The 21,915-nt window shown below is 44.5% G+C and overlaps 1 protein-coding gene across 1 annotated transcript in view; it reads left to right on the forward strand.

Annotated features, from left to right (window-relative positions):
* The window catches only part of LOC142296894 (saxiphilin-like), a 140,513-nt gene that overhangs the window by 111,001 nt on the left and 7,597 nt on the right, over positions 1-21,915 (forward strand). Inside the window, exons 17-18 of the mRNA XM_075340997.1 lie at positions 1,971-2,035; positions 16,663-16,847. Of these exons, the coding sequence (XP_075197112.1) occupies positions 1,971-2,035; positions 16,663-16,847 (250 nt within the window). The remainder of the gene's footprint in view (positions 1-1,970; positions 2,036-16,662; positions 16,848-21,915) is intronic.

Below are 21,915 nucleotides of genomic sequence, written 5' to 3' on the forward strand. Positions count from 1 at the left end.
GGTGATCAGTCACTGTGCTGCTATTAGAGAGAATGAATATTCACTGCTCTCCGCCAATAATCCTGCCGACCTCTCAGCACAGGCTTCAGTGGAAAGAGGTGGGCGGTATTATTGGCATCAGAAAATGAATATTCACTGCTCTCAAGCAGCGGGCACATGTGTAAGCCCCAGAAGCCAGCTGCTGTGTCCTCTGACTCCTGTGAATTTGCAGTGCAGGGTTCACTCGGGTCTTTGTGCAGCATTACATTTCAGCTGGATGTGTGCACTCAGACACACATCCAGCTGAAGCAGGAAGTACATGGACCCCTTGAACCCCAGGCCTGTTACCATCCCTACGATTGCAATTACTCTTCCCCTGGGTATATAGTATCACTGCATGCATAACTGTTTGGAGTAATAAAATATCCCATAGGATGAATGCCCATTTGAAAAAAAAAATGAAATGTCAGAATCGATGTTTTTAGGTCATCCCAAAAATGCCCTATGTGCTGCAAAATGGCATTATTAAAAATGACAGCTTGTATAGTTTTATGAACAGAAATAAAAAAAAACGTTAAAGGTTTCAGGAAGCGGCGACGCAAGCAAATAATATATTTATTTATTTTACTTTTTTTTACTTTAAATGAAGGGGGAAAAAATGAAAATGTCAAAATTAAATATCATGATCCCCAAAAAGGACATTTTTATTTATTTTTTTTTAAACGGCTGATCACCTACACATACCAAGATCCTCATCCAGAGTATTTATATTGAATGTCTGGAGTGATGAATATAGTATGCAGCCAGGATTATATAAATTGCATGGATAATCCCTTGTCACTAGTTCTTAGGGGCACTTTGCACACTACGACATCGCAAGCCGATGCTGCGATGCCGAGCGCGATAGTGTCCGCCCCCGTCGCAACTGCGATATCCTTGTGATAGCTGCCGTAGCGAACCTTATCGCTTCGGCAGCTTCACATGCACTCACCTGTCCTGTGACATCGCTCTGGCTGGCGACCCGCCTCCTTATTAAGGGGGCGGGTCGTATGGCGTCACTGCGACGTCACACGGCAGGCAGCCAATAGGAGCGGAGGGGCGGAGATGAGCATATCTCCTTCCTTCCGCATATCCTACGGAAGCCGCAGTGACGCCGGTAGGAGATGTTCCTCTCTCCTGCGGCTTCACACACAGCGATGTGTGCTGCCGCAGGAACGAGGAACAACATCGGACTGTCGTGTCAGCGTAATCATGGATTACGCCAACACTGCACCGATGATACGATTACGACGCTTTTGCGCTCGTTAATCGTATCATCGAGCCTTTACACACTACGATGTCGCATGCGATGCCGGAAGTACGTCATTTTCAATTTGACCCCACCGACATCGCACCTGCGATGTCGTAGTGTGCAAAGCCCGCCTTAGTAATGTGTTAAGGTTGGGGTCACATGTCCTGTAATCATCTGTTGCCGCCGATCCTTTAGGGATTCTTTTGTAAAAAAGTTGTGCAAACACATGTTTTTTGTCCATTGTTAAATTACGGATGTCGGACAGATGCGTTTTAACGTGGGAGTCTATGGACAACGGATCCATTAACGGTTTGTTATTTATTGTCCATTTGTAATGGATCCTTTACAAATGCAAGTACATCGAATGGCTAAATAGCAATCTGTTAATGGATTTGTTCGTCATAGACTCCCATGTTAACAAAATGGATCCGGCAAAAATGGATGGATCCGTTCTAACATGACTACAGGACATGTGAACTGAAATTTTAATACCAAGAAGGAAAAGTCCTAAAGTTATAAAAAAAAAATCACAGGATAAACATGTTGATAATATGCGAATGATGAAAAAATGGAAGTGAAGTTTTCAAAACATTCCTCCAATATCCATTACCATGTACAAACCACACAAAGGAAACCAAGATTAATTTTTCACTCTCAGTTACACTTTCACGCTCAGTTACACTTTTCCCTTTGATTTTAGGTGTCTGGTGGAGAAGGGAGATGTGGCGTTTGTGCCGCACACTGCTGTGTATGAAAACACAGACGGTAAGACAACAAGAATGTGAAACAACTCACAACAGTAATAACCCGTGCAATCAGTAGAGCTTTCATTATACTCTACATGGGATTGTTGGAAAATCCCTCTAAAATTGTTCAATTAAGGGGAATCTGTCATGTAAAAAAACTAATCTGTATATATTGGGTTAATCTGCAGGTTAATAGAGTTTAAAAATTTCCAGCCGCTATACTGAAAGCCTGGCTACTGGGAGGAAGTTATCTTTTTTCCTCTTTAACTATTCACAGAATTTATTAAATTATTTTTATTTATATTTTTATTTCGTACAAGACATGTTATTACAAATTCAACTATACAACCCACCCTATGTGTCCCTGTGCACTAAAATGTCCCTAGATTTTCTCTATTTTCCTGTAACTACCTATTTATGGGGGTCGGAACCCTAGGCTGGGATAAATTGGTGCCCCCACTCCACGGCGGCTAGCCCTGCCAATTATTTCCCTATTGCTACCTTTTAATGGAGTTGGGGTAGGCATAGGCACCTGTGTAGAAGAATAGATTTAGGTGTTTGAGAAGTACAGGAGAGATATAACTTTCTACCAATATGGCCGGGAATTATAGGGCACTATTAAAAAAAATTCTCCAGTGCTTCCTGGTATCACCCTCCTCCACTACAGAGGAGGGCGATACCAGGAAGCACTGGAGAATTTTAAAGGAGAATGCTAGGACCTCAAGGCTTCTTAATAGGCCCCCAGGGACAAATAACAGAGTGGATATAAAACTTGAATAATATATCGAGCAGAGACATAAGGAAGAAAAACCACCATTCTGGAAAGAAACCTTATAATAGGAAGACATGGTGACACAAATATCAGCCCTTACTGTAGAAATAGAGAAAACACAAGCCTTTAAGGGTTTCCCCCCCAAAAAAAGGGAGGTAACCAAGAAAACCGTTAGAAAGAAAAAAAAAATTTGGAACCCCCCCTTCCCCCCTTTTTGTTCAAAAAAACTTTTACTAAAGTTGAATTCTACAGAATTATTACAAGAAGCAAAGAGGAGGAACCTTGACGTTACAAGGGAGAAAAAAGAAAAGTAAATCTCCATCAACATTTTGAACCAGAAAATCCATTATAGGATACCCTCCCATCAATTTAAATATATAGAGGGTTGTCTATGGTTTTAAAAGACCCCTGATGAACCCCAATAGTGTGGGGAGAAACGTGTTGGGTCAGTAAATTTGGGTCAGTCCATCAAGCGGGTCAACACTAGAGTTGAGCGCGGTTCGTGGTTCGAGGTTCTCCAGTTCTAGGCTCGAGTGATTTTGGGGCCTGTTCTAGATCGAACTAAAACTCGAGCTTTTTGCAAAAGCTCGATAGTTCTAGAAACGTTCGAGAACGGTTCTAGCAGCAAAAAAACAGCTAAATCCTAGCTTGGTTTCTGCTGTAATAGTCTAAGTCACTCTGTGAATCACACTATTATGACATTTCAGTGTATAGTGTGCGTGAACAGCGCCTTCAGATCACTGCTGTTTCTATAATGGCGATCGCCATTTTTTTTTTTTTTCCTTGTCTTCCTTCCCTAAGCGCGCGCGTGTAGTGGGGAGGGCCAGCATGTCAGCCAATCCCAGACACACACACAGCTAAGTGGACTTTTAGCCAGAGAAGCAACGGCATGTGTGATAGGATGTCCATGTCACATGTCCCTGCATTATAAAACCGGACATTTTCCTCCAGGACGCCATTATCTCTTCTGCGTCTTTGGTGTCAGACATCACTGTCGCAGCTCCGTCCTCCTGAGTCCTATCGCTGATACAGCTGTATGCGCTGCATACACAGCGCTGGACAGCTTAGGGAGAGCACTTTCTATCAGTCCTTTTAAGGGCTCAAACCGGCAGGGTCAGAGTTAAGGTGACAGGTCCTGAAAACAGCGACAGCGTCTGTGTAGCCAAGGTCAGGGATTTCCTCTGCATTTCCCTATTAGGAGGGAATAGAAAGGCAGGCTTCCATTCCTCTACCCAGAGCCCCACAATCCTGGCACTGTACCCTCCTGTCCTCTACACACTCCAACTCATTATAACTAAGCCATTATACTAGCAAACACTCAGTGTACCTAGTGGCATCCTAAACGTGGCTATTGGACTTTGCTATAGTCCCACTAGTGCAAAGACATTTGCAGAGCGCGTCTGCCTGCATTGCACACGCCAACTCATTATAACTAAGCCATTATACTAGCAAACACTCAGTGTACCTAGTGGCATCCTATACGTGGCTATTGGACTTTGCTATAGTCCCACTAGTGCAAAGACATTTGCAGAGCGCGTCTGCCTGCATTGCACACGCCAACTCATTATAACTAAGCCATTATACTAGCAAACACTCAGTGTACCTAGTGGCATCCTATACGTGGCTATTGGACTTTGCTATAGTCCCACTAGTGCAAAGACATTTGCAGAGCGCATCTGCCTGCATTGCACACGCCAACTCATTATAACTAAGCCATTATACTAGCAAACACTCAGTGTACCTAGTGGCATCCTATACGTGGCTATTGGACTTTGCTATAGTCCCACTAGTGCAAAGACATTTGCAGAGCGCGTCTGCCTGCATTGCACACGCCAACTCATTATAACTAAGCCATTATACTAGCAAACACTCAGTGTACCTAGTGGCATCCTATACGTGGCTATTGGACTTTGCTATAGTCCCACTAGTGCAAAGACATTTGCAGAGCGCGTCTGCCTGCATTGCACACGCCAACTCATTATAACTAAGCCATTATACTAGCAAACACTCAGTGTACCTAGTGGCATCCTATACGTGGCTATTGGACTTTGCTATAGTCCCACTAGTGCAAAGACATTTGCAGAGCGCGTCTGCCTGCATTGCACACGCCAACTCATTATAACTAAGCCATTATACTAGCAAACACTCAGTGTACCTAGTGGCATCCTATACGTGGCTATTGGACTTTGCTATAGTCCCACTAGTGCAAAGACATTTGCAGAGCGCGTCTGCCTGCATTGCACACTCCAACTCATTATAACTAAGCCATTATACTAGCAAACACTCAGTGTACCTAGTGGCATCCTATACGTGGCTATTGGACTTTGCTATAGTCCCACTAGTGCAAAGACATTTGCAGAGCGCGTCTGCCTGCATTGCACACTCCAACTCATTATAACTAAGCCATTATACTAGCAAACACTCAGTGTACCTAGTGGCATCCTATACGTGGCTATTGGACTTTGCTATAGTCCCACTAGTGCAAAGACATTTGCAGAGCGCGTCTGCCTGCATTGCACACGCCAACTCATTATAACTAAGCCATTATACTAGCAAACACTCAGTGTACCTAGTGGCATCCTATACGTGGCTATTGGACTTTGCTATAGTCCCACTAGTGCAAAGAGATTTGCAGAGCACCTCTGCCTGCATTGCACACGCCAACTCATTATAACTAAGCCATTATACTAGCAAACACTCAGTGTACCTAGTGGCATCCTATACGTGGCTATTGGACTTTGCTATAGTCCCACTAGTGCAAAGACATTTGCAGAGCGCGTCTGCCTGCATTGCACACGCCAACTCATTATAACTAAGCCATTATACTAGCAAACACTCAGTGTACCTAGTGGCATCCTATACGTGGCTATTGGACTTTGCTATAGTCCCACTAGTGCAAAGACATTTGCAGAGCGCGTCTGCCTGCATTGCACACGCCAACTCATTATAACTAAGCCATTATACTAGCAAACACTCAGTGTACCTAGTGGCATCCTATACGTGGCTATTGGACTTTGCTATAGTCCCACTAGTGCAAAGACATTTGCAGAGTGTGTCTGCCTGCATTGCACACGCCAACTCATTATAACTAAGCCATTATACTAGCAAACACTCAGTGTACCTAGTGGCATCCTATACGTGGCTATTGGACTTTGCTATAGTCCCACTAGTGCAAAGACATTTGCAGAGCGCGTCTGCCTGCATTGCACACGCCAACTCATTATAACTAAGCCATTATACTAGCAAACACTCAGTGTACCTAGTGGCATCCTATACGTGGCTATTGGACTTTGCTATAGTCCCACTAGTGCAAAGACATTTGCAGAGCGCGTCTGCCTGCATTGCACACGCCAACTCATTATAACTAAGCCATTATACTAGCAAACACTCAGTGTACCTAGTGGCATCCTATACGTGGCTATTGGACTTTGCAATAGTCCCACTAGTGCAAAGACATTTGCAGAGTGCGTCTGCCTGCATTGCACACGCCAACTCATTATAACTAAGCCATTATACTAGCAAACACTCAGTGTACCTAGTGGCATCCTATACGTGGCTATTGGACTTTGCTATAGTCCCACTAGTGCAAAGACATTTGCAGAGCGCGTCTGCCTGCATTGCACACTCCAACTCATTATAACTAAGCCATTATACTAGCAATTTTTGCTGCCAGTTTAAGGGCCGTAGTTGCATTGTCAGGGATATTTATTCTTTATTATTCTGCTGTTAATAAAGCTAGACCACCACTGCAATCTACACCACCTCTCAATTTTTACTACCACATTTTCAGTCCACAATCTTGTCGCAATCAACATGAGTGGCAAAATGACAGATGCTGGTGGAAAGGGGAAGAGGCGTGGTGGAAAAGGCAAAAAAGGTTTTGTCCGTGGGGAAGGTGGCAAAGCTCCATTATCATCTGCTGAAGATAGACCATCTACCAGCAAAAGTAAGATGTCTACTACTTACCGTGGACAATCCGATGTGCTCCCTTTTTTATGGACACGAACAACAGGAAGAAAGGTAGATGATGGGCAAAAAAGGAAAATGCTTGAATGGATCTCAAGTGGTCCAACAAGTGCCCTCTCAGCCACTTCAAGTACCGCATCCAAAAAACACCAGTCCTCTGAGTTGTCATTCCAATCAAACTTGATTTCTCCCAGCTCTGAAGTCTCCATCAGCCCTGCACAGTATGGTGGAACTGAGATGGCTGAGTCTGCAGAGCTGTTCAGTCACACTATAGCCTGGGAATCAGAGGTCTGCTCCCAAGCTACAGTGAGTACAGAACAGGAAATGGTCTGCAGTGATGCCCAGAACCTTTGTGACTCTGATTCAGGCCGTGAGGACCAAGTTTCGGAGCATAATGTTGACCCTTTGTCACAAACTGTAACACCTGTGGTTATAGACAATGAGGAACATACTGATGAAGATGAGACTCAGATACCCGATTGGGATGACAACTTAAATATTCGGTCAGGGCAAGAAGAGGCTCGGTCAGAGGGGGAGGGGAGTGCAAACACAACAATTGATGATGAAGTTCTAGATCCCACCTACTGTCAACCCACAGTCAGGCACTCGAGGAGGTCAACAGAGTTGGTGGAGGAGGATGCAACTGATGACGAAGTTACCTTGCGCCTTCCTGGACAGAGTCGGAGTACTGGTAGCACGTCTACAACTGCATCCTCAGCCACCACTCTGCCTCTGAGCATTATTCGGGGTGGATCATCAGGTCGCATGGCCTCTAAGCCTTGCCTAGCCTGGTCCTTTTTTGACATAGAAAAAGATCGCCCAAATTATGTGATCTGTAAAATTTGTCATGGTTCTCTTAGTAGAGGTCAAAACCTCAGCAGTTTGACAACTTCTTCCATGAATCGTCACATGAATAAATATCATATGGCCCGGTGGGAAGCTCACCGTGCTGCAATGCGGCCTAGCGGAGCGAACCATCCACCGCCTGCCCCTTCCAGTGCATCCGCGCGCTTGTCATCTTCTAGGACTGTGGTGACAGCTGTCACACCTGTTTTTCCACCCACAACTTCCACCACTGTAACCGCAACAGGCAGTTTGCTTGGTAGGTCGTCAGTTGTTTTGGAAGGGGAAACAAGTGAGTGTGTACAGCTGTCTCAGACATCGATAGCACCAACGTTGGATGAAGGCAACATCATGTCTCCGCCTGCACTTTCCTCACAAATCTGCATTTTTCCAGGGACACCCTACTCAACACCGTCTACACACAGCAGCCAGATCTCTGTCCCTCAGATGTGGACAAATAAAAGGCCATTTCCTGCGACCCATGACAAAGCTAAGAGGTTGACTCTATCCCTCTGTAAGCTGTTGGCTACAGAAATGCTGCCTTTCCGCCTAGTGGACACACAGGATTTTAGAGACCTTATGTCTGTCGCTGTGCCCCAGTACCAGATGCCTAGTCGTCACTACTTCTCTAAGAAAGGTGTGCCCGCGCTACACCAGCATGTCGCACACAACATCACCGCTTCCTTGAGAAACTCTGTGTGTGAACGGGTGCATTTCACCACCGATACTTGGACCAGTAAGCATGGACAGGGACGTTACATGTTGCTGACTGAGCACTGGGTAACTATGGTGATAGATGGTGAAGGGTCTGCTGCACAAGTCTTGCCGTCCCCACGACTTGTGTGTCAATCCTCTGTCTGTCCAAGTTCCGCCACTGCTTCTGCATCCTCCACCTCATCTGGGTCCTCCACCTCCGCCCCAAGCCTGCCTGGTCAGGCCACCAGCGTTCTCACTGCGCAGAAGGAATCACGCACCCCTCATTACTATGCTGGCAGCAGAGCGCAACGGCATCAGGCGGTCTTTAGCTTGACATGTCTTGGGAATAAGAGTCACACAGCTGAGGAGTTGTGGTCAGCTCTGCGGTCCGAGTTTAATAAATGGTTGTCTCCACTCAACCTGCAGCCTGGTAAGGCCGTGTGCGACAATGCTGCAAACCTGGGTGCGGCCCTTCGCCTGGGCAAGGTGACACACGTACCTTGTATGGCTCACGTGTTGAACCTTGTCGTGCAGCAATTTTTAACACAGTATCCCGGCCTAGATGGCCTTCTGAACGGGGCACGAAAACTGTCTGCTCACTTCCGCCGTTCAAGCGCCGCAGCTGAGCGACTTGCATCGCTCCAGAAGTCTTTCGGCCTGCCGGTTCATCGCCTGAAATGCGATGTGGCGACACGCTGGAATTCAACTCTCCACATGTTACAGCGACTGTGGCAGAACCGCCGTGCCCTGGTGCAATACGTCATGACGTATAGCCTGGGCCAACGAGATGCAGAGGTGGGGCAGATCACCCTGATGGAGTGGTCTCAGATCAAGGACCTATGCACCCTTCTGCACAGTTTCGACATGGCGACGAATATGTTTAGCGCTGACAATGCCATTATCAGCATGACGATTCCAGTCATTTACATGCTGGAACACACGCTAAACACTATTCGGAGTAAGGGGGTGGGACAACAGGAAGTGGATGAACTACAGGAGGATTCATATGCGCAAGACACAACAACATCACCAAGGTCCAGACGTTCATCATCACCAAGGCGCCAGGCATGGGAGCATGGGGGACAGGGATCAACAAGGGCGCATGGTAGCAGGCGAGATGTTGAGGAAGGTGCAGGAGGACATGAAGAAATGGAGGACGAACTGTCCATGGACATGGAAGACTCAGCAGATGAGGGAGACCTTGGTCAAATTTCAGTTGAAAGAGGTTGGGGGGAGATGTCAGAGGAAGAAAGAACGGTTAGCACCTCTATGCCACAAACACAGCGTGGACTTGGTCCGCATGGCTGCGCAAGACACATGAGTGCCTTCTTGTTGCACTACCTCCAACATGACCCTCGTATTGTCAAAATTAGAAGTGATGATGACTACTGGCTTGCCACACTATTAGATCCCCGGTACAAGTCCAAATTTTGTGACATAATTCCAGCCATAGAAAGGGACGCACGTATGCAGGAGTATCAGCAGAAGCTGTTACTCGATCTTAGATCCGCTTTTCCACCAAACAACCGTGCAGGTGCAGTGAGTGAATCTTCCAGTTGTAACTTGACAAACATGGGACGGTCTCGTCATCTTCAACAGTCTACACGTACCAGTAGGACCGTATCTGGTGCTGGTAACAGCAATTTTATGGAATCTTTTCATAATTTTTTTAGACCCTCCTTTGCAAGGCCACCAGAGACAACAAGTCTGACACATAGTCAACGGCTGGAGAGGATGATACAGGAGTATCTCCAAATGAACATCGATGCCATGACTGTGCAACTGGAGCCTTGCTCCTTTTGGGCTTCAAACCTAGAAAAATGGCCAGAGCTCGCAACTTACGCCTTGGAGATTTTGTCGTGTCCAGCTGCCAGCGTTATCTCTGAACGTGTCTTCAGTGCTGCTGGGTGTGTGCTGACAGATAAGCGCACGCGTCTGTCCAGTGACAATGTGGACAGACTGACGTTCATCAAAATGAACAAGTCATGGATCCAGAAGGAATTTACAACCCCTGTGTCATCCTGGGGAGAGTAAATGCTTGTGGATTTTGAATGTGCTTGATGCAAATCTAGCTGTGAAGTGTACAACTGGGGCACAACTGCTGCCACTGAAGGGGTGGGTGTGTGTGGGGCCCAATTTTTGGAAAAAAGGGAGACTCCGCTTGGAGTAACCCTTGCTTGCTGTGTTTTTAAAAGAAGCCAAGATGAACAGAGCTGGGATCAGGAAAGACTTTGCTACCTACCCCGGTGTCATCCTGGGGACGGATAAGAATGGCGTATTTTTGAATGTGCTTGATGCAAATCTAGCTGTGAAGTGTACAACTGGGGCACAACTGCTGCCACTTAAGGGGTGGGTGTGTGTGGGGCCCAATTTTTGGAAAAAAGGGAGACTCCGCTTGGAGTAACCCTTGCTTACATTGTTTTTAAAAGAAGCCAAGATGAACAGAGCTGGGATCAGGAAAGACTTTGCTACCTACCCTGGTGTCATCCTGGGGACGGTTAATTATGGCGTATTTTTGAATGTGCTTGATGCAAATCTAGCTGTGAAGTGTACAACTGGGGCACAACTGCTGCCACTGAAGGGGTGGGTGTGTGTGGGGCACAATTTTTGGAAAAAAGGGAGGCTCCGCTTGGAGTCACCTTGCGGTGTTTTACATGACTTTAGAAAGGCGTGCCATGCCTATATCTGTGTCTCCTCCTCTTTTTCTTTGTCCAGCTCTTTTGTTTTTGCATAAGTATATGTCCTTGTCACTTTCCCATGTGTTGTGAATTGTTTGTCACCTTTTGGACACCTTTGAGGGTGTTTTCTAGGTGTTTTTCTGTGTTTGTGATTGCCTGCCATTGTTTCCTATGCCGTTCGAGTTCGGTTCGTCGAACGTTCGACGAGCCGAACTCGAACGGGACCTCCGTTCGGCGAACCGGCCTCGAGCCGAACCGGGACCGGTTCGCTCATCTCTAGTCAACACATTTTTTTAATAGTGCCCTATAATTCCAGTCCAGATTGGTGGAACGTTATATCTATCCTGTACTTCTCAAACACCTAAATCTATTCTTCTACACAGGTGCCTATACCTACCCCAACTCCCTTAATAGATAGCAATAGGGAAATAATAGGCAGAGCTAGTCGCCGTGGAGTGGGGGCACCAATTTATCCCAAAACACTGTGTGCAAAATTATTAGGCAAATGAGTATTTTGATCACATGATACTTTTTATACATGTAGTCCTACTCCAAGTTGTATATGCTTGAGAGCCAACTGCCAACTAAGTAAATCAGGTGATTTGCATCTCTGTAATGAGGAGGGGTGTGATGTAATGACATCAACACCCTATATAAGGTGTGCTTATTAAGCAACTTCCTTTCCTTTGGCAAAATGGGTCAGAAGAGATATTTGACAGGCCCTGAAAAGTCCAAAATTGTGAGATGTCTTGCAGAGGGATGGAGCAGTCTTGAAATTGTCAAACTTTTGAAGTGTGATCACCGAACAATCAAGCGTTTCATGGCAAATAGCCAACAGGGTCGCAAGAAGCGTGTTGGGCAAAAAAGGCGCAAAATAACTGCCCATGAATTGAGGAAAATCAAGCATGAAGCTGCCAAGATACCATTTGCCACCAGTTTGGCAATATTTCAGAGCTGCAACGTTACTGGAGTATCAAAAAGCACAAGGTGTGCCATACTCAGGGACATGGCCAAGGTAAGGAAAGCTGAAAAACGACCACCTTTGAACAAGAAACATAAGATAAAACGTCAAGACTGGGCCAAGAAATATCTTAAGACTGATTTTTCAAAGGTTATATGGACTGATGAAATGAGAGTGACTCTTGATGGGCCAGATGGATGGGCCAGAGGCTGGATCAGTAAAGGGCAGAGAGCTCCACTCCAACTCAGACGCCAGCAAGGTGGAGGTGGGGTACTGGTATGGGCTGGTATCATCAAAGATGAACTTGTGGGACCTTTTCAGGTTGAGGATGGAGTGAAGCTCAACTCCCAAACCTATTGCCAGTTTCTAGAAGACAACTTCTTCAAGCAGTGGTACAGGAAGAAGTCGGTATTGTTCAAGAAATACATATTTTCATGCAGGACAATGCTCCATCACATGCACCCAACTGGCCAGTTAAGGTCTAAAAGATTAAAAAATAATGACATGGCCCTCTTGTTCACCTGATCTGAACCCCATAGAGAACCTGTGGTCCCTCATAAAATGTGATATCTACAGGGAGGGTAAACAGTACACCTCTCGGAACAATGTTTGGGAGGCTGTGGTGGCTGCTGCATGCAATGTTGATCGTAAACAGATCAAGCAACTGACAGAATCTATGGATGGTAGGCTGTTGAGTGTCATCATAAAGAAAGGTGGCTATATTGGTCACTCATTTTTTGTGTTTTGTTTTTGCATGTCAGAAATGTTTATTTCTAAATTTTGTGCAGTTATATTGGTTTACCTGGTGAAAATAAACAAGTGAGATGGGAATATATTTGGTTTTTATTAAGTTGCCTAATAATTCTGCACAGTAATAGTTATCTGCACAAACAGATATCCTCCTAAGATAGCCAACTCTAAAAAAAAAAAAAAAAACCAAAAAAAAAAAAACCACTGCAACTTCCAAAAATATTAAGCTTTGATATTTATGAGTCTTTTGGGTTGATTAAGAACATAGTTGTTGATCAATCAAAAAATAAATCCTCTAAAATACAACTTGCCTAATAATTCTGCACACGGTGTAGGTAGTTAGAGGAAAATAGGGAAAATCTAGGGACATTTTAGTGCACAGGGACACATAGGGTGGGTTGTATAGTCGAATTTGTTATAACATGTCTTGTACGAAATAAAAATAAACAAAAATAATTGAATAAATTCTGTGAATAGTTTAAAAGAAAAACAGGAACTGTGAATAAAATAAAACTTTATTCCTATTGGCAGCCTCAGGCTTTCAGTCATAGAAAAGAGGCCGATGCCTCTTATGGGCCCTTGCGCCTATGATATGTCTGCCCATGCATTCTCCCTGAACAGAGTTAGTTTGGCAGAATAAATAGTGCAATTTTTATATGACAGGTTCCCTTTAAGTCAATATTAATTTGTGTGGCCAGCTTATCCCAGACTGGAAATAAACCGCCCTCTAGGAGCCGTAATAATAACAATAAACAGATACCAAATAGTAATGGAAGGGCCTGCATATTATAACTTTACCTATATTTACTTAGATTTTCTTTTAATATTAATGCAATTAAAAAGTTTGCAACTTTCTTGTGTACTTTGTATATCAATTTCTCGTGTTTTTTAAAATTTCTGTTTGTTGTCAACGAATGAAACATTCTTCTTTAATATTTAGAATGAAACCCCCCCATCTTGAATAGCTAAATGGCGTAAAAGAAATGTTCTATTCAATGACAACAAGCCGGTATTTTGAATACGGTGAGAAGTAGAAAAAAAAAAGGACATTAGCAGGTTGCTTTGTAAATTAAATATTTAATATTAGAGTTGGGCGAGTATCTAACTATTCGTACTCGCTATAATCATAACGAGTCCTGTCTAATACTCGCAGATTCATTCCGAATAGCGTGTGCAATGCAAGTCAATGGGGAAAACTTGCAAAGTAACGAGTAACCCAAATTCTGCACTATTCGCTACTCGCACAAATAGTGCGGAATTCTGTTACTCGTTACATTGCGAGTTTTCCCCATTGACTTGCATTGCACATGCTATTCGGAACAAAAACGCGAGTATTAGACAGTACTCATTATGAGTATAGCGAGTAGGGATAGTTAGGTACTCACTCAAATCTATTTAATAGTTACAGGATCACTTCGGATAAAATGGATACATTTCTGAATTTCCATGCTCTTTTTACAGCGAGATCATATGTCATAGTTACATAGGTTGAAAAAAGACCTAGGTCCATCCAGTTCAGCCTTCTTCCACCAATTATACATTTTGTCACTAAGTCACTTATAACCAACAATGTTGTGTGTTCTGAGGAAATCATCCAGCCCTTTTTTAAAAGCTGTTATAGTATCTGCCATTACTACCTCTTGTGGTAGGGCATTCCACAGTCTGACTGCTCTAACTGTAAAGAACCCCTTCCTATTTAGCTGCCAGAATAATTTTTCTTATACTCGCACTGGTCCTTCGTATTGTCTTTGGAAGAAATAAGTCATGTGCCAGTCCTTTATATTGACCACACATGTATTTATACATATAAATGAGATCTCCTCTGAGACGTCTTTTTTCTAAGCTAAACATATCTAACTTTTTCAACCCGTCATCATATGGGAGGCCTTCCATTCCTTGTAGTAGTCTAGTTAGCTGCCTTTGAACTGGCTCTAACTTCTGAATGCCCTTTTTAAATTGTGGAGCCCAAAACTGAATCCCATATTCCAGATGTGGCCTTACAAAAGTGATTTATAGAGGGGTAACAATACGTTGGGATCACAGGATCTAATCTCTCTTTTTATACACCCTAGAATCTTGTTTGCTTTAGCAGCTGCTGCTTGACATTGAGTGCTGCTGCTCAGCTTATTTGTAATGAGAATACCCAAGTCCTTCTCCTGTTCTGTAGTCCCGAGTTTACTTCCATTTAATGTATACGCAGCTATAGTATTGGTCCTACGTGCATTACTTTACATTTATCAACATTAAACCTCATTTGCCAAGTATCTGCCCATTCTGACATCTTATCCAGATCTTTTTGTAATATTGAACTATCAAGGTCAGTTTTTAACATCCTACATGATTTGGTGTCGTCAACAAAGTCTGACACTTTACTATCAATCCCATCCACAAGGTCATTAATAAAGAGATTAAAAAGAATTGGTCCTAGCACAGATCCCTGCGGCACCCCACTGCTGACTATAGTACAATTGGAGAAAGTACCATTTATGATAACTATTTCCTATCTTTTAGCCAATTCCTTACCCATCTGCTTATAATTTCCCCTAGTCCTTGCTTCTAGAGTTTTAGTATAAGGCTATTATGTGGTACAGTATCAAATGCCTTTGCAAAGTCCAAATAAATCACATCAGCTGCATTACCAATATCCAGATTTGCGCTTACCTCCTCATAGAAATCCAACAGGTTGGTTAGACATGACTTATCTTTTATGAATCCATGCTGGTTATCAATTATTTATTATATTATTCTCTCTAATATATTTTTGCATGTCATCCCTTAAAATGCCCTCAAAAACCTTATACATCACTGACGTCAGACTAAGGCTGCTTTCACACTACGTTTTTTTAACATGCGTCATGAACGTTTTTTTGCTGTAAAAGCGGATCCTGCTTTTACAGCAAAAAATGCATGCTAACGCATGTGTTATTTTGCAGGATCCTGTCACTGGATGTTTAGGGGCGGGCATTGGAGTCATGTGATCGGGAGTGAGGGGAACTAAACGTGCCAGACTGGGAGCCGGCTTCTTACAACTGCGGAGGTTCGTAACCAAGGTAAACATCAGGTAACTTGCTTGGATACCCGATATTTATCTTGGTTACGAGCGTCTGTACACGTAACCAACATAAACATCAGGTAACTAAGAGAAGTGGTTACCCGATATTTACCTTGGTTACGAGTGTCCGCAGCTCTCAGGTGAGAGAGAGAGGGAGGGGGAGAGACAGAGAGAGAGGGAGGAATGAGAGGGTGGAGGGAGAGGGACTGATCACCCGAAACTGGTTTCTGTGCGTGCTCAGTAGAGCAAGCAGGATCCTGTCTATCAGCATGCCAGCGTTCAAATGCGTTTGCATGCTGTTTAGTCAGGATCCAGCAATTTGCAGTATTTGGACGCAGCTCAAAAACGCTACAAGTAGCGTTTTTGAAAAGTGTTAAAAAACTGCAAGTCACTGGATCCTCACTATAACGCACGCAAACGCAGGTGAACGCATGTTAACGCGAGTCCATTGCAAATGCATTGAAATGAAAACGCATTTGCACTGGATCCGCTTTTGCGTTAAAAAAACGTTCATGACGGATGTTAAAAAAACGTAGTGTGAAAGCAGCCTTACGGGGCAGTAGTTACTGGAATTTACTTTCTTACCTTTCTTAAATGTCCTCATACCAGTGTCTGCCAAAAGCCCCATTGACACTATAAGTTATGTCCATTGTGTAATCCACATATAATTTTAACAATGCCAGTCATAGTGCTCCATAAACAATTAGAACTTTATGAAGCCCCTGGTCCCCTCAAGTAATACCATAAGTGATGGGTACAGAGCACATGGGAATTCACAAAGGAGAACAATCATAGAAAAAGGTCCATTGAGCGCTCGATGAGTTTGTGTTATATTCAACAAGTATGAAGTCAAAACTGGATTTTAGTAATGCAGCTGATTCTCATTAATACTGGATAATGTGTACAAATGATGTTATTTGTTCTTTAGGTAAAAATCCAGCACTTTGGGCAAAGGATATAAAATCCACCGATTTTGAGCTGTTATGCCCTGACGGATCTCGTGCCCCTGTCAATGACTATAAAAAATGTAAACTTTTAGAAACTGGCATTCAAGCCTCCTTCACCAGACCGGAGAGTCTCAAAGATGTCATAAGAATTACTCTGAATCAGCAAGTAAGTGACTGATATGAAGTTAGTAATAATAAGGATGACAGCGCTCCTCCGGGTGAAAAAACATGCAATTCTTTATTCCATCAGTTGTATGACAGCAACGTTTCGACCTGGTGGTCTTTATCAAGCATGATAAAGACCACCAGGTCGAAACGTTGCTGTCATACAACTGATGGAATAAAGAATTGCATGTTTTTTCACCCGGAAGAGCTTTGTCATCCTTATTATTGGTATGTTATTTCAAGTGATCCCTTGATCATGGACGTGCGCTCCTGAGGTGCTGATTGTGCTTTTGCACAGGCACATAAGTTTTTTAACGAAGGTGCTGTGGACTTTATTTTTTTGATATGAAGTTAGTGGCTGCTGAGCCAATCTTAGCGGAAATACATTTCATAGTGGTGAAAAGTTGTATTTTGTGTTTTGCTGCCTCTTGACAATTCTTATATATAACAGTCACTGTAGTATTCTATGATTGTGTATTATAGTTTTGTTGTATAAATGTAACGCCCCCGCAACCGGGTCGTTACAGGGTATTAACTTTTACCCCCATTTTTCCTGGGCAGAAGGAAAAGAGTCCACACACACACACTGGCAGAAGGAGTTAAAAATTCTTCAGCATGTAGTTTTAGCCTGCATGACTCATCCTGTCTCCTTAACAAGCAGGTGTGCAGGTCCCCATGACAGCCTGATGGGAGGGGGGCCTGAAATGAGGAGTGAAGTGCAGAGCAGACAGAAAGTTTAGTCAGAACGTCAGAGGCAGCTAGAGAGTGCAGACCTCCTCAGAGAGCAGCTCCTGCTGAGCAGATGCCACGAGACCAGGGCTGATAACATCTGAGGAAGGGAGTGGAGCTGAGGACTGGGGATCCTTGGAGAGTGTTGTACCCAGTGGCAGTCCTTCCTACGTTACCGGGCAAGAGAGAGACAGAATGGCGGCGGGTCCCCAAGATGCTCCATGCCACGGGTATAGTATTAATGGACCGAAAGAGAGAGACCCCCAGATTACCTCACCGGACCCTCCTTCCTCCTACCTGCCCGGGACCGACCAGAGGCTACAGGCGGCGAGGACCAGCACCCGGGTGCGATGTGGAACAGACTTTTAAGAAACAACAATTGGAACCGAACTCCGTGACTGGTGTGAGTAATGCCACCGCCCTGTGCCCCCGGTGTCCCTGAGGACTGTTGCCCTGGGTCTCATTAACCTCCCGGGGCTCCCCTGCTCCACCCGTGGGGAGCGATTCCATCTGGCTGCTTATAACATCTGCCCCGGAGAGAGACTGTGCAGTGGCGGCTAAATACCTGGCCGCATACCACGGGTGGCGCTGCTAGCATCCCCCATCCCCGTCCCGTTTCCTGGGGGAGAGCGGTGGCAGAGGGGGCCGAGGGCCGCTGTGACCGATGGCAAGCTCCCCAGGAACTCCCTTACCCTCCTTCCATCCCCCTTGTCACATCGGACTGACTGACGGACTTTTCATTTATTGAAACCCGCCGGGGTCACGGAAGCCGGGTCGGGCCACTCACAGCCTGACGCCGAATTCCACCGGCCCGGTGACCGTGCCATACCCTGCAGACCCCGGCGCGGCGTTTCATAAACAGTTTACACAAAGAAGAAATACTGGTATGTATATATTGTGTGACTTTACAGTGTTATAGGCTGTGTCTTGTTTTGATACACAAATGTTAGAAATGAGAAGGTCCTGGACAACAATGCAAATCTATAACAGTGCCCCCACCTACTATGTGTCTAAAATTTTCATCCAGGAGAGTAGGGCAATTGAAATCTATATGGTCTTCTGTATGTAATGTGAGTACAATGCAACTATGTGATTATTTTCTTGCATGTCATCTGTATGGCAATGCGATTTTGAAGATGCGTTTACAATCAAAATTACTAACTTAAGGGCCTGGTTGATTGCTAACCCTATAAAAGCACACTCCACAAGGCCCCACATTGGGAGCACATCCATAATTTTATTAGAATATCCCCTACATGTTTTTCCTTTGGGTTTGGTTGCGTTACTGTGGTGTATAAACATACCTTTCCAGTTAACATTCAACTGAACGTGTTCTACTCCCCTGGGTGCTGTCTAGGCAGTTTTGTGAATGTTACTCAGCAATTATGGATTAGAAAAGGTAGCCCAAACTGTGATTTCATACACTCGTTAGCCAGTGCACAACAAGAAGCCACTTTCATAGACTGTATTGGGGACTATATCCGGACACGTTTTATGCATAATGCTGCATGAGCATCTGTATTTTTGACCTTCTGTTGGAGGAGTTAAGACCTGGAATCACCTTCCAGAACACCAGCATGCGTAGATATATTTCTGCAGAAGAGCACCTTCTAACGACCTTGATATACAATGAAATGCAGGATGTTTTCTTTCCTACTTTAATTTCTACTTTAGTGATTTTCATTGCTCTGTGCCACTTGCTCAGAATGCATTTGCAAATGTATATGTGATGCCCTGGACTATTCGGGTCGTTACAGCGTTCTGCACAATCTGCCCTCCCCGTGCAGGGCTCAAACCCGCATGGTTTTGGGTCTCTATCCTGCATTACTGCCTCCACCAGCATTCACAAATCCTAGATACAGTCATATGAAAAAGTTTGGGCACCCCTATTAATGTTAACCTTTTCTCTTTATAACAATTTGGGTTTTTGCAACAGCTATTTCAGTTTCATATATCTAATAACTGATGGACTGAGTAATATTTCTGGATTGAAATGAGGTTTATTGTACTAACAGAAAATGTGCAATCTGCATTTAAACTAAATTTGACCGGTGCAAAAGTATGGGCACCCTTATCAATTTCTTGATTTGAACATTCCTAACTACTTTTTACTGACTTACTGAAGCACTAAATTTGGTTTTGTAACCTCATTGAGTTTTGAACTTCATAGGCAGGTGTATCCAATCATGAGAAAAGGTATTTAAGGAGGCCACTTGCAAGTTGTTCTCCTATTTGAATCTCCTATGAAGAGTGGCATCATGGGATCCTCAAAACAACTCTCAAATGATCTGAAAACAAAGATTATTCAACATAGTTGTTCAGGGGAAGGATACAAGAAGTTGTCTCAGAGATTTAAACTGTCAGTTTCCACTGTGAGGAATATAGTAAGGACATGGAAGAACACAGGTACAGTTCTTGTTAAGCCCAGAAGTGGCAAGCCAAGAAAAATATCAGAAAGGCAGAGAAGAAAAATGGTGATAACAGTCAAGGACAATCCACAGACCACCTCCAAAGACCTGCAGCATCATCTTGCTGCAGATGGTGTCAATGTGCATCGGTCAACAATACAGTGCACTTTGCACAAGGAGAAGCTGTATGGGAGAGTGATGCGAAAGAAGCCGTTTCTGCAAGCATGCCACAAACAGAGTCGCCTGAGGTATGCCAAAACACATTTGGACAAGCCAGTTACATTTTGGACGAAGGTCCTGTGGACTGATGAATCAAAGATTGAGTTGGTCCTTCAAAAAGGCATTATGCATGGAGGCAAAAAAACACGGCATTCCAAGAAAAGCACTTGCCACCCACAGTAAAATTTGGTGGAGGTTCCATCATGCTTTGGGGCTGTGTGGTCAATGCCGGCACCGGGAATCTTGTTAAAGTTGAGGGTCGCATGGATTCAACTCAGTATCAGCAGATTCTTGACAATAATTTGCAAGAATCAGTGACGAAGTTGAAGTTACGCAGTGGATTGATATTTCAGCAAGACAATGATTCAAAACACCGCTCCAAATCTACTCAGGCATTCATGCAGAGGATTAATTACAATGTTCCGGAATGGCCATCCCAGTCCCCAGACCTGAATATTATTGAACATCTGTGGGATGATTTGAAGCGTGCTGTCCATGCTCGGCGACCATCAAACTTAACTGAACTGGAATTGTTTTGTAAACAGGAATGGTCAAAAATACCTTCATCCAGGATCCAGGAACTCATTAAAAGCTACAGGAAGCGAATAGAGGCTATTGTTTTTGCAAAAGGAGAATCTACAAAATATTAATGTCACTTTTATGTTGAGGTGCCTATACTTATGCACCTGTCAAATTTAGTTTAAATGCGGATTGCACATTTTCTGTTAGTAAAATAAACCTCATTTCAATTCAGAAATATTACTGAATCCATCATTTATTAGATATATGAAACTGAAATAGCTGTTGCAAAAACCCAAATTGTTATAAAGAAAAAAGGTTAATTGGGGTGCCCAAACTTTTTCATATGACTACATCTTGCACACCTGTCAGGCACACCAGTGGGCTGCTTAAGCAGGAATAGGGCCGCCCACCTAGGGGTCAGGCAGGGAGGTGGGAGGTGTCAGAGTAGTCGAGTAAGAACCCTCGAGCTGTGAGGAGCTCTGAGGAAGCTGGGAGTTGTAGCTCCCAGAGGAGAAGCAGACTAGGTCGCAGACGGTGGTCTGGACCTATAGGAGTCGGACCCCCGGTCACAGGGGATTGAGGCTAGGTACCTGGAACCCATCAAGGAAGACGGTCGTCAGCCTGGTCCTATCACCGGTCCGGAACCGAAAGCACATCAGGGTACATGGACCCTAGGTCGGGGAGAAGCTTCAGGCGACCAGGCAATTAACCTGCGGAGGACAGGGCCTTTATGGACATTCCCACGAAGGTCAGAGATCGGGGGCACTAGCGCAACGAGGGGGATAGGGCTGTCCTAGCAAGCGGCCAACTGAAATCCCAAGCATGAGCTCCTGAGAGCAGGCTCCTTCACTTAGCCACAGTGGGGAGCGGGGCCCGGAAAGCTCCAAGCTACCGGGCCACAACAGACAATCTAATTTTTTTGCCAGGAGGCAGGCCACGGACCACCAGGCAGTGCTGCAGGGGATGGGACCCGGACGAGCTCCCCTCAGGAGACAGCGGCAGTCAGAGACTTGGCTTACCCAGTTGTCAGCGTCTGCTTTATTTGCTGAGTGAGTACCCGACTGACCCCTGCAACCAGCGAGCCTGCGCTCCCCTTGCACCCCACACCACCATTCAGAGTCCCGAGGTCTTTCCCTACCCGTGGAGGGTAACGTCATCTTGCTGCACCACTCCATCACCCCGGGTAATTTT

Source organism: Anomaloglossus baeobatrachus, chromosome 3 (genome assembly GCF_048569485.1).
Source record: "Anomaloglossus baeobatrachus isolate aAnoBae1 chromosome 3, aAnoBae1.hap1, whole genome shotgun sequence".
NCBI classification, from domain to species: Eukaryota; Metazoa; Chordata; class Amphibia; order Anura; family Aromobatidae; genus Anomaloglossus; species Anomaloglossus baeobatrachus.